Source organism: Dicentrarchus labrax, unplaced genomic scaffold, assembly GCF_905237075.1.
Source record: "Dicentrarchus labrax unplaced genomic scaffold, dlabrax2021, whole genome shotgun sequence".
NCBI lineage: Eukaryota > Metazoa > Chordata > Actinopteri > Moronidae > Dicentrarchus > Dicentrarchus labrax.
This window is the reverse complement of record NW_026136702.1, coordinates 16,112,513-16,126,180: the sequence shown is the minus strand read 5'-3', so window position 1 is coordinate 16,126,180 and position 13,668 is coordinate 16,112,513. Positions and strand designations below refer to the sequence as shown.

Sequence of the window (13,668 nt, the reverse complement as noted above, 5' to 3'; positions counted from 1 at the left end):
TCACACACACAGCACACACGCGCACACACACATAAATGCACACAGACGCACATCCTGTGAAAAATAACCAACAGCCTCCAATCAGCTTTTGGCACGCAAAGGAAGGGACTCTAAAAAAAAAAAAAGCACAAAATGCTGCGCCAAATTGTCCTCCATACTTTTTCAAGTGGGATATACACTATGCCTCTCCCCTCCTGCCTTCATCTCCACATCTACATCCCTCTGTCTCCACCACCCACAGTCCTGCAACGCTCTCGCCAGTTGATCTGCTGGCCTTCGAGTGAGGCAGCGCTGATGGCTGGACAGCGGATGGCTGCAAAAAAAAAAACTATTACAAGAATGTAGTTGTGTGTTTTTGTGTGTGTAAGCACTGTGTTGTGCCCTTTTTCCAATTCAACCAACACCCTCATTCACATGCATGAGCTGCATATTTACTTTTCATCCTGATATTATGGAAAGTGTTCGCCTGTGAAACCTCCAAATGAAATGTACACCAATAAATTCCACTATAAGAAGGTTTTAAACACCAGAGTCCTTGCAAAACGCAGGGTATTATGGGTAAGAGGTTGCAAGAGAGTACCTGGATCATCACTCCATGGATGCCACAACCTCAGTCAATCTGCTCAGTTTACAGAATTTAACATACAGTACCTGAATTGACAAATTGATTCATGTAATTTATAAAGAATTGATATTGTGTTGTAGATGTTGCCATTAACCATTTGGCCACACTGGACACCTTCATAATGTAAGCAGGTCTTCTTATGTCGTCTATAATATATACTGTATATACACCGTAGAGCAATATATCATCTAACACATCTACTCAAGTTTGATGTTAATTTCCTGCTGTATCGTTTTGTTTTGTGATTGATGAATGCTTAGGTTGACTTTGGTAAGCAGGTGATCGAATAATGCTACATAAAGTATCTTCTTGACCTGACAATATATGTTTGTACCTGTACATAATGCATTAATCTGCCATTCTGTACAAAACATATCCTGTAGTAGTCAGTGACAGTAATTTGAATTGATTCAGAGAAATTTGCCTTTTGATTTGATGCTCATACTAACGCTAACTGAAAAAGAAGAAGAAAGCTCCTTACATAGCAACACATACACTGACCAAAGAGTTTCTATCTTTTCTTCTTGGCTCTGATTACTTCTCCTGGAATTGTCAAGGCACATGATGTGTTGCATCTAGAGGGAGAGGGAGACTAAAAAAGAGAAACGATGCAAAAACACTGATCATAAAAATTACGCCAAGTCATAAAATCTGAGAAGATAAAGAATAAAAAAAGAAAGAGGCTGAAGACTTTCAAGGCATGAGAGAAAGAGAAACATAAACAACAATTAAATCAAAAGAAAACCAGAGACAAAAAGAAAAGAAAAAAGTTACCTCAGGTGCAAGGTATTCTGGCGTGCCACAGAAGGTTTTCATGGTAGCAGCGTCTGTGATGCCCTCCTTGCAGAGGCCAAAATCAGTGATCTTCATATGCCCATCTTTATCCAGCATCAGGTTTTCCAACTGGAAGGGAAACAAAATACACAGCAATTCCCACAATGCACCTTTCACCATTGGAATCTCAAAAATCAGTGGAAGAGAAAACTGTAATTCTGACAATGCATTTCTTGGAGATACATGAAGAAGGGAACTGGCTTGAATTCATCTCGAGAGATTTTTGTCAAAGGTTTTGAATAATATTTAATTCTCATCATTTGTGACTGAGAATCAACACAATACTTTACAGCTTTGTTAATTGACTGAAATATATTTTCTGTACTTCAAAGTTAAACTGCTGTGAAGAGGAGAGCAGAGGCAGACAGGTAAAGAAAACCATATTGTATTACCCCACATAGTGGCAGTACACACACTCACAGCAGACACATAAAACCCAAGCAGAGGAGGGAAATAAACTTCAGGCGTGTAGTGAAGCCACTCAACCTTTTAATTTTAATGGCTGAAGTGTTTTTCTCGCTCTCAGTCTGCTTTTTCTCCTTTTTGTTTTCTTGGCTGCTGTGAGCAGAGCTGGGGCCAAGGCTGCCAGGCAGACGCTCAGACAGAGCCATCTACCTCTCTACCTCTGTGGCATCAGCACCCCCTCCCTTGCTTCTTCCCTCCCTCCCTTGCTCCTCCACCTCCCACGCTTCTTTACTGCTTTATGTTTGTGCAGGTTTGTCCCTGTCCCTCTCTTTAATTACCACACATTCTGAGCCACTCCTCTCCTCCTGGATGAAAAAAAAAAAATAAAAATATGTGGAACTCTAGAGGTTGTGGGGGTGGGGGGTAAAAAAAAGAAAAAGTTTTCCCTCAAATATCTGATCACTCTCATCCATGCCCCCCAACCAGCCTCCCCTCTCTGTTTACCTTGAGGTCCCGGTACACAATCTTGGCTGAATGCAGGTAGTCGAGAGCTGAGACGATCTCGGCACCGTAGAAGCGCGTGCGCTCCTCTGAGAACACTCGCTCTCTGGACAAATGGAAAAACAGCTGCGGGAGAAGGAAGGAGGAAGAGAGAGAGGGTAAGAGGGAGAGAGGGAGAGAGGGAGAGAAAGAGAGAGGGCGGGGGAGAGAGAGAGGGGAGAGACAGCAGGGACGGCACAGCAATAATTACTGATTTATTGGAGGAAATTAGCACAACACAAACTGGCTGCCCGCACCATATTGAGATGATAGATAGCGGAGGGGAGGGTGAGTGGGGGGGTGTGTGTGTGAGGGGTGTGCGCGGAGAGGGGTTGGGGGGGTGGGGGTGGGAGTCTCGGAGGAGGGCGGGTGGAGGCGCTCGGCAGCTGGCGCCTCATCTAGCAGCCCCCCTCACCACACATACACACACACACACACACACTTGCATACCTCTTCCACGTTACCCTCTGGGCTAGGTTGGCACGGTGCTGGCGTGGAGTTCGGTGACGGGGGCCAAATCAAGGGTTTAATCAATACACCAGTCTAGTTAAAGACAGGCCGACCGCCGCTGCCGCCGCCAACGCCACCCCCCCCTTCAATTCCATCCCAACAGCCTCCAGTGCAGCACTCATTAGTGGCCTAACTGGCCTTGCCCCCTGAGCTTCCGTCTTCATTTACTCCATTCTCATATCCATCCCTCTCCGGATTTGGCTAAAAGCTCATTTTCATACTTTAAAGACTACACAACTCGTTTTTTTTCCCAAGTGGCTTGACCTCCCGTTTCTCCCCTGCTTTGCTTTTTGTCGCTCACCTCACATTCCCTTCATCTCTCTCTCTCTCTATCTCTTATTCCCTCCCTAGCTGTCAGTTGTCAAGTTATCACTGTCACGCAGCTACACATGTGGCACCAAAATGACACCAGCCTGCTGCGGCGCACCAGTCAAGTTGTACAAATTACCCATGAGGCCAAGGGGCACACATCTCCCCATTAATTGTTCAGGGAGGTTTGCATATGGCCGCTGGAGTGATGCTCACAGACCACCTTGCTCAAATGGTGTGCGTGTGTAAATGTGTGTGTGTGTGTATGTGTGGTGGGGGTGCGGTGAGACGGGGTAACACGACAGGTGGGCCTTCATCAGTGTACTGGCAGCTGTGACTGTGGCAGGTTTGTAATGGGATGTGTGTGTGTGTGTGTGTGTGTGTGTGTGTGTGTGTGTGTGTGTGCCTGTTTGTGAGGAATGTTTGGTCACAATTTGTCCGTTGAGGTAAAAATTTGTTGCGTGTGTGTCTAAGTATGAGTGTGTTTCCTGGTGTTTTCTGTGTGTGAGTGAGTGTGTGTGTGTTTGCTCAGGCCTGGCGCTGGCTGAACTGCCTAACTAACTGGGAGGGGAGCAGGTGACAGTTACACTGAGGGAATGAACCAAGATTGCAAAAAGCGGCCCGATTAAAAATCTGAGAAGTGGAGAAGTGGTGGAATCCAAACTCATTTCGTCTCCGACTGTCATTCTGGCTATATTTGCCCCATAGGTGTGTTCATAAATAGACACAAGCAAGAGAGGGATGGAAAGGAGAAGAGAGACAAGAAGGCAAGCGAGAGGCCAGTTGGTTGGCAAATTAACTGTGTTAGAAAGCAATCGAACAGTCAAACTTTAGCCACTTCTTGAGTGTTTGCACGTCTTAACATTCCTTTGCTGCATTACTGTCACAGACTCGCAAACGTCCAATTTCCCATGTAGAAAGTGAGCGTTTATCAGTGAGAGACATTTATAAAGCCAGACGAGTGTTTAGAAGACCATCTTTGAAAATAATATTTAAAACAACTCATTTACACTCATACAGATAAATAATTTTAAGTCAAGTTAAACATATACACATCAAAATTAAGACAAAAGAGCAAAGAAATTTGTCTTTTTAAATGCAGTCTATAAATACTGTGAATATCAGAATTTGAATATGTAGCCAAAGCCAATTCTCTGTCATCTGGGTTTCAACACAGGTTTGAGCTATACTAGGATAGGTGGTGTGCTTAATCGTTGTCAGTTAGTGTGGTGGAGTTGTGGTTCAGCTGCAGTAACAAAGATAGGTAACCACATACAGCACAACCCTCGTGAAACTTTGTATCCGTGTGTGTGTGTGTGTGTGTGTCTTACCTCTCCTCCATTCACATACTCCATGACGAAACAGAGGCGGTCTTTAGTTTGGAATGAATACTTCAAAGACTGAAATGAGAAACATACACAATGTATAAACATAAAAGCATTTAGCAAACAGTTTTATTAACTGTATCCACTGTGCAGTCCAATGTTGATTGTGTCTGTCATTTTGTTTTTTTTCCTTGTGTAGTCAGATGTTTTGAATCTTAGGCTGACTCCAAATGTCTGGATTTCACCCTTCTTGCAGACTCACAGACTTGCGGACATGTTCTCCAGAAGTCTGTGAGTGCTGAGGGCTGTCTTCCCGCAGACTTCCAGAGAGTCCGCTTCACCAGACGTCACTGATTTAATTACCCACGATTCATTGCAATATGGACGTGAGTCGTGACGTTGTAGTTTTTAAATTGCTGACTGAAAAAAACAAAAATAACTTGGCTGTGTAAAACAATTACTTTATTGAAAGGTTATGCCAGATATAATATTCAGTCACATCATCATACAGAAATATGACTGTTGCTTCCAACATTTCCACAGCAGTGTGTGAAATATACTTAAGACCTGTCTATCAGCTGCTTATAGCCTCCTCCTCCTTATAGTATCACAGTAACAGCGACTGAAGTCCATTAGGACTCAGTCTGCAAGGGTGGGTGAGGGTGGACATGTGGATTCAGCCTTACAGTATATAGTGGACTCAAATTATCCCACAGTGCAATGGAAAATGTAGTGTACAAGTGATTGTTACTAATCAATTGCTAGCTACCATGATGCATTTTTTAACACAATAGCTTTCTCTTTAATTTCTGTAACAATTTCTGAGGGACAACTTGAATAGCATCAAATATTGTTTTTTTGATTTTGCCAAATGATACATTATGTACTCGTCTTCTACACGCACTCCCTATACAGAGCACAGTGCAGTGAATGAGTGAACGTTTTCATACGCAGCAAGAAGTCTGGTCCCATTCTAGCTAAAACAGCAGGAGCAACAAAACGTTCATAGCTTCAAACAGTTTATGTCTGTATTTGCTTATTCAAAGCAAGTAGGTGTGTGTGTCTTTTCTTTGGAGGGAGAAAGCTGCTAAACAAAAGAACAGTTGGTCGCAGTCTCTTTGTGACTGCAGGTGTGACAGGGGCAAACTCAGATGTGAACTGCAATTGCTCTCACAACACTGTGTGTGTGTGTGTGTGTGTGTGTGTGTGTGTGTGTGAGAGAGAACTTTTATATATCCAGTAAGCGTGTGCGTTTACAGGGAGTGTGATAGAAATGCGTAGCTGCTAATGTGTGTATGTGTACATCAAAGACAAGAGTGTAAAGCTAACAGATGCAGTCGTTAATGTACAACAATTTGGTGTCTAACTCATAATTAGCCTCGAGAGACTCGGGTACGTATAGGATCAATATGTTGCCTGAGTGTGTGTGCGAACATGTGACATGCACTCTTACAGATGTCAGTACATTTGCATATGCACATATGTCTGAATTTAAACCATTTGCAAGGTACTTACAGTGAGAAAGGGGTGCCTGGTGTTTTTCAGAACTCGGCTCTCTGTGAGTGTGTGAGCCACTTCATCCTGCACAGATACGGTAAAAACAATTTTAATCAAACAACTAAATAAGGAGTCAGTTGAAGAGCCCTTTTATGAAATGCATTAAAAACATCAGATACTGACATTTGACACTGTACTCAAAAATTAAAAATAGCCAGAGAAAAGGGCTCAAGTGCCACAAATTTCAGTTTCATGCGGTCCATTTAAAATTCAGTAAAATGCTATAAAGATTGCTCAATAGATTAACAGTCTCTGCGAGACTAACCTTGGCTATGATGACTTCTTTTTTAAGGATTTTCATGGCGTAGTATTTCCCGCTGGCCTTTTCTCGGACAAGAATCACTTTACCAAAGGTTCCCTTTCCCAGGAGCTTCAGGTAGTCAAAGTCACTCATTGTCTGGGGTGGGAGAGAAACACAGGAGACCAATGTCAGCGATCCATCTATGCTTCAAGTTGAACAGCTGTTATGACCTTATCTCACTAGCAGTGTAGGGCTGTGCATTTTTTACATGTAACATGTAACATTTCAATCCAGAAATTCAGTGATTGGTCCCTGTTGGTGCCATTGTGAGATCAGAACTTCATCTTGACCAACCCTTTGGGTCTTATGAACAATGGACCCTGCAGGGGCCTATATATGTACTTCAGACAGTTTAGTTTACTTGATCTATCTAGCATACATTTTACTCAAGTGTAGCCGTTACCATTTACAGATGTTATTTTGCATGACTGCTTTTACTATCCAGAGTACTCTAATTTGGGAAAACCAATTTTCCTTGTTGTTACAGGGGCTATTTCATGTTGACACAAACTTCTGACTGAGAGGACCATTTTTAAAATTGCAAGCAGTCAAAAGGTAAATAACCCATTACATGACAATAAAAAGCTGGAATCACTTCTGTGTTTTGCGTATAGAGTTTGTGAGAGTGAGTATGTGTTTGCTTGTCTGTTGTCGTGGGTTACCTTGCGTTTGTGGTGTGTGGTGGAAATGTCCATCTCTTCTTCAACCATGTTGTCAATGTTGGATGTGGGGCTGCACTGGATCCTTTCCTCCTCTTGTCTCTGCAGCTTGTCAGCCACCATCTGGATGGCCTCTGTCCACTCATCTCTGAGTTTAAAACATACAACAAGATAGAGTTTAGGAAAACACTAATACCAGTACCTACTGTGTCCCATCCACTGCTACTGACACACATTACAGTTTAACTGGATGAGGATGACTGAGACAAGTTCCTTTATTCATTTTTTTATTTCATGAAATCCAGTGTTCTTCCAGGTTTGGAGGGTCATATTTAGTGCTGCAAAAACTAGTTGTTTGTATTATAAATAATTGAATGAATCGGCAATCATTTTGATAATCCATTAATCAATTTAGTAATTTATGAAGCAAAAGTAGCAAACACTTGCTGGTTCCAGCTTCTCAAATGTGATTTATTATTTATTATTCATTTATTTATTATTAAACAGAATATCACTGGTGTGCAGATATAACAAGCAAGGTGAATGCTCAGGGAAATTGTAAATTTTACACTATTTTTAATTTAAACTAGGTGAATCAACATTATTCTGATACAGTCTCAACAGAATCTGGACATTTGAATGTAAGAAGCAAAGGCATCAAAGGGTTATCATATATACACATGATATTGTAAGACTGTTCTAGTTACTGTTGTTGTTATTGCCCCTGTGCCCGACATAAAATGCTCAACTGGTCAAACAGCACACTACATACACACATACAGTAATACGTAATTGAAACCATCCCAGGTAACAATACATTACACAGGTGTAAAATTTAATATTGGTCACAGATTCTCCAATAGGTTGGCTAGTGTACTTATTTAACCAGGTTTTTAAAGGCGCTAAAGTGTTTTCAATTAACATAAACACCTATTTGTTCGACAGAGAGGAAACATGGTCAACTAGAGGATCAACCAAATGAGCAATGATCATGGAGCAGAACTAATGCCTACCAGTCTGTGCATGTGTGAGTGTGTGTGTGTCTGTGTGTGAGAGTGTCTGTGTTTATGTATGAGAGGGTGAGTAAGTGTGTGCACGATTGCACACCCATGCATTAGAGGGAACAATGCATTGTTGTTTGCTAACATTGTTCCTCCCCATTGACTTTCCATTAGCGGTGTTGTTCAACATCTGTTGAGAGAAAATATGTGAGCTTGATTGTGTGTGTGTGTGTATGTATGTATGTAAGGATGTGTGTGTGTGTGTGTGTGTGTGTGTGTGTGTGTGTGTGTGTGTGTGTGTGTGTGTGTGTGTGTGTGTGTGATCATCATCTGTAGCAGAAGGCCAGCCATGCATTAGGATGTGTAGACACGTTAACTGTACTTAACGATGATGAATATAATGGTTTATACACAGGGCCAAGCTTCCCTCTGCTCTGATAGCGAAGAGAAGAGAAGAGGTTTTATTAGTTTCCTGAAACTGTATATCTGGTTAATTTCATATAAAAGAGAATTCACATAGTTTATCAATAATTTCTTGTTTTAAACATAAAATGAAAATTCTGCAAACATTTCCTCAAGACTGGATTCAGAAAGCGTTCTCTTTTGGACTTTTCCCCCACTGATCTTCACTCAAACAGTGTTAATCCAGTGCTACATGCAAGGGTTGCATGTTAGCAGAAAACACGACAGAGCCTGAACTGAGGTGAACCAAATATGATATTCAAATATTCCGAAATCCTCAAGACTCCAGAGAAGCAAGTTGCGATTTACCAGTGTGCACTTTCAAATACACTTACCCAGTGTAAGCCGAGAGGGGATCATAATAATGAAACCTGTTTGACTCCCAAACGATCACCCCTGTGTCTTTTGTTTTGTTTTGAGTTAGATGCCCATATGTTTCCTTGAGGGATCTGGAAGAACACTCCATCTGAACCTAAACAGAGCAGTGTGTGTGTGTGTGTGTGTGTGTGTGTGTGTGCGTGTGCGTGTGCGTGTGTGTGTGTCTGTTTTTAAGATCTGAATCCCTTTCTACTGCAAAGACTTCAGAACATACCCTACACACTCCAAAACAAGGGCAAACTGAAGTTACACTCCATCTACAACAATGGAGCACTCAATTTGTGGCACCCATGATGTGTGTGTGTGTGTGTGTGTGTGTGTGTGTGTGTGTGTGTGTGTGTGTGTGTGTGTGTGTGTGTGTGTGTGTGTGTGTGTGTGTGTGCGTGCGTGCGTGCGTGCGTGCGTGCGTGCGTGCGTGCGTGTAGCTACATGAAAAGCAATGGGAACTCTCTCAAGGTCAGGCAGCAGATAAATGCTCTCTCTCTTGGTTAGAGTGTTTTTTGTATAATGAGTTTTTTTTTTGCTAATGAGAGATAATGGGCCTGCCTACAGTCGGGCGCCATGCCAACACGTGCCACCCTCTCTGCTCACGGCTGGGGCTGTGGTAGCTGGAGCCCTGCCAGCACTGGTACAGTACAACAAATACAGTAACACACACAAAGAAGCGCAGACACCCAGTTGTGGCACACACACACACACACACACACACACACACACACACACACACACACACACACACACACACACACACACACACACACACACACACACACACTTCCAATTTCTAACCCACTTAAACTTCAATGATGCACACACTTCTACAGCTAAACATACACACATCTGCTTCAGAGTCATCAACTAATCTGCATATTGCATATACAATTGACTCAATAAAATAATGGATAGAAAGTTATTAGTAATACGTTACCTCTGAAATATTTATTTGATTATCCAGAGGAAAAACTATTATAAAGCAACATATAACACAGACAAAGTTGGACAGACAGCTACAATACACACACACACACACACACACACACACACACACACATAAAAACACACACAAACTCAAAGGATGCACAGAAGCATCTGTGGTCTTCTGGGCAAAGCTGTTCATTTTCTGGAGATAAACACCTCAGCTCCTCAGAAAGGAACTGAGCAGCTGGAGAATTTATGCCAACGCTACTTGAAAGGTCTCCTTTCCACTCTGTCTCTCTCACCCTCTCTCTTTCCCTCAGACACACACACATCGAAAAAAGAAAACTCTCTACAGTACAAACCTCCTCACACATACCTCTGCCCTTGATGATACCTTTACCCACAGGATATATATATGTGTGTGTATATATATATATTTATATATTATCTCTATTTAGTCTAATGTCATGGTAATTTAAAAGCTTTTGGCTTGTTAATTTCTTTTTCTTTCTTTTACTTGAACAGAACTTGTACATAATGTTTTAGTATTTTTCTTGCAAGTGTGAAGTTTTTAAGTTGAACTGAAACAACCCCAACCACAGTGTAATTTCAAAAATGTCTCCTTTTGTATTTGAAGAAGAAGAAAGTTAAACTTTCGAAACATTTGGTTGTTTTAACTTGCAGGTTTCTAACTTAAATGTCAATTAAGTTAGTGCTGTGAGAGAAATGTCAGAGAAATGTCAGTCCTTTTTCACTTCTGGTTTTAAAGAAAGCTCTGAATTTGAATCAAGACAACCTCAGCCCGATATATGATTAGAGCTCTCATTAGACAGATTGAGGAGGACACAGTGCTTGACATCCTCGTTGTTCACTGACTAACAACGACAGGAGGATGCTCTAAGAACTGAGTTTTCAGGGAACTGACCTCTCATCGGGCGAGTCCACATGGAAGGTCCTCTCTATGACGGTGGTCCACTGGAGGCAGCGTATGATGAAGGTGTTTGGCTTCGGTCTCTCCGTCTTCATCAGCTGACATTCTGAAACAGGCAGCCAGAGGTTTAGTGGTTTATTGTCAGTAAAATTACAACAACGTTTCAAAAGGAGGGACAAGCTAGGAGCTTCTAACTGTACATAGAATTACATTTAGATCTGGTGGGGGTGCTTTTAATTACATACAGTTGGTCCTTCACTGATGAGCTGATATCAATCACAACTGTGTCCATAATAGAGTTTCTGTATCTGTGTGTGTGTGTGTGTGTGTGTGTGTGTGTGTGTGTGTGTGTATGGGGTTCATGAATGTCTTTCTTTGTGTGGGTTTGTGGTTTTGTTTGGGGGTTTATCTTCTTTTGTTTAGTTATCGTTGCATTTTCTTATATTTTCTATCTAATATTCTACATGCTGCATTCATTTATTGTAAGGCTCATTGAATTTACTAGTAATACAAAGTGCTGCATAAATAAAACTGCCTTGATTTGAGCAACAACTATGGTAATTATGACCAACATTTATACTGTGAAAAAGTGAAATAATGTAAACATTCTACTTGAACTCAAACAGATCAAAGACATTCATGTTGAATATCATAATTAAGAGATGCAGCTTTGTTTTTTCATTTGTTAGTTTAAAAATAGGCAATAACTTCAGCCACCCATGATTCAAATAAAGGTGCTTTCCTGTGCCAAGGGATATTATGTGCTGCAGCACATACGCATCTGGCAAATATCCGAAGAGACACATTTCTGTGAAAATGTGCAATACAGTAGGCCATTATTACACAAATGCGTAATACAGTACACAAACGCAGAAATGTACGCACACATAGCCAGATGGGACTGTGAGAACGCTGTGGGAAGGAATGCATCTTCATTGTCCCTCAGCAGTCTCTGTGGTTATTGGGGACGAGAGCTGATGAAAAAGAACATAATGATCCATCCTCTGACCTCTTCTTCTTTGTTCTACATATATCACCCTCCATTTTCCTCTCCTGTTTTCTCCTCCCCTCTGTTCTCCTTTTGTCTACGGTCATTCTCTCCTTCCCTCATCTCTCCTCCACCCATATCCTCTCCTCCTCCCTCCTCTCCTTTCCTCTCACCTACCGTCCTCGGCTATCCCTTTTTCCAATTACTTTCTGTTTAAGTGTGGCACAGCACAGCATGTCATGGCTCAGCCTAAATATAGACAGGAAGGTTAATGACAACACCACTCAGGTCGTACACACGGCAGACTTTCAATGTAAATTCACACACACACAAAGAAGTTACTACCTGATCCGTGAGTATGGCCTGCTGTGCTGCCAGAAAACAAGGTCATGCTATGGGTTGATGCCAAAAAACACTCACACCCACACCCACACCCACACCCACACACACACACACACACACACAAAAAGTGATATTGAAGTTTGAATGCTGAAATTGGGTTGTTTGCCACAGCAGGCAATTGTGAAATCTGTGTAGCGTTTTAGTGGGTGTATGTGAGTGCATGCATCAGTGTGTGTGTGTGTGTGTGTGTGTGTGTGTGTGTGTGAGCGACAGCCTTGTATGTATGAGTCCCTCTGCAGGGAACAGGCCTGTACCATCTCTGTTCCATCTGACCACTTCTGTTGTTCACACACACATAAACACACACACACAGGCACACACAAATAAACAAACACACACACACACACACACACACACACACACACACACACACACACACACACACACACACACACACCCACACACACACACACCACCTGGCCTCCCAGCTTTGGGCAACAGATGTGGCAGTGCCAGTGCTGTGCCAAGCAGCCGGGGCCGGATGTATGGCCTGGCTTGTCCTCCTCACAAACTCTTTTCCTCTCCCCTATTTTCTCGTTCTCCAATCCCGTCTTCATCTCCTCCTCCCTGTCTGTTCAGTGCTGACGATCCTACTCTCCTCCCTCATCCTCCCTTCCTCTCCCCCATATTTCATCCACAAAAGCCTTACTCTCCAATCCCTCCATCCCTCTCTCAATCTCTCATCCGTTGCTTTCCACCCTAATCATCCTTCCATCTCTGTCCTCTCTCATGTTCCTCTCTCCTCCCCACATCTCCAATTTTCTCTTCCTCTGCCCCCTCCGATAGACTCCCATCGCTCATTGCCCATACTTGTCCTCCCTTCCGCACTCCTATCTTTCTTTCTCCTCCTCCATACTTCGATGTACCATTCCTTATCGTTTTCTCTGAGGTATCAGCTTGGACTCTACCATTCGTCATCATTTTCTTTTCTGTTTTTGCCCTCATCTCGCACCTATTCTCCTGTACTCTCCTCTGTCTCCCCTATCATCCCCTCCATCGCCAATCCTCACCAAAATGTTCTGCAGATAATTTACATGGTGCTATTCTAATGCCTTTCAACTAAAAAACCTGAATGGATTTCACTGACTAAACCTATTCAGTTTAATTAAACGTTAATTTAAAAACAATAATTTTCAATAATTGATGTCCAAATCTAAGACCCTGTACAGTAGTACAGTGGTAACTAGGAATAGATACAGTGACATCTGCATCAGGCCTTGTGCCAAGAGGTGAAACACCAGCTTAGCGCCTATCATATTACGTTTAGTAGACAGCAATGTATGAACATAAACAGCTACACGTGCATCCAGCAAGAGACATATGCTGTGTTTTATACTGTATTTAGTGTTTTATCTGTTTTATCCAGCGTAATGGTAGATGCTGATCTGCCAATAATCTGGGTATATTTTTGTTTTCAAAGTAAAATAACTAGATAATCCTGATTACTTTTGCAAATTTAAGCAACTTATAAAATGTCATCCATGACTTTACCCCATTTCAACTTGATTATAGTGATTCCTCTA

At 42.1% G+C, this 13,668-nt stretch overlaps 1 protein-coding gene across 2 annotated transcripts in view; it reads right to left on the bottom strand.

The window, feature by feature from the left end:
* Positions 1-13,668, bottom strand: part of akt3a (v-akt murine thymoma viral oncogene homolog 3a) — a 55,232-nt gene that overhangs the window by 11,650 nt on the left and 29,914 nt on the right. For both annotated transcript variants that reach the window (XM_051418583.1, XM_051418572.1), the window contains exons 4-10: positions 10,750-10,861; positions 7,069-7,213; positions 6,371-6,502; positions 6,064-6,129; positions 4,555-4,623; positions 2,369-2,491; positions 1,400-1,528 (exon numbers count right to left, since the gene is read on the bottom strand). In XM_051418583.1, the coding sequence (XP_051274543.1) occupies positions 1,400-1,528; positions 2,369-2,491; positions 4,555-4,623; positions 6,064-6,129; positions 6,371-6,502; positions 7,069-7,213; positions 10,750-10,861 (776 nt within the window). The remainder of the gene's footprint in view (positions 1-1,399; positions 1,529-2,368; positions 2,492-4,554; positions 4,624-6,063; positions 6,130-6,370; positions 6,503-7,068; positions 7,214-10,749; positions 10,862-13,668) is intronic.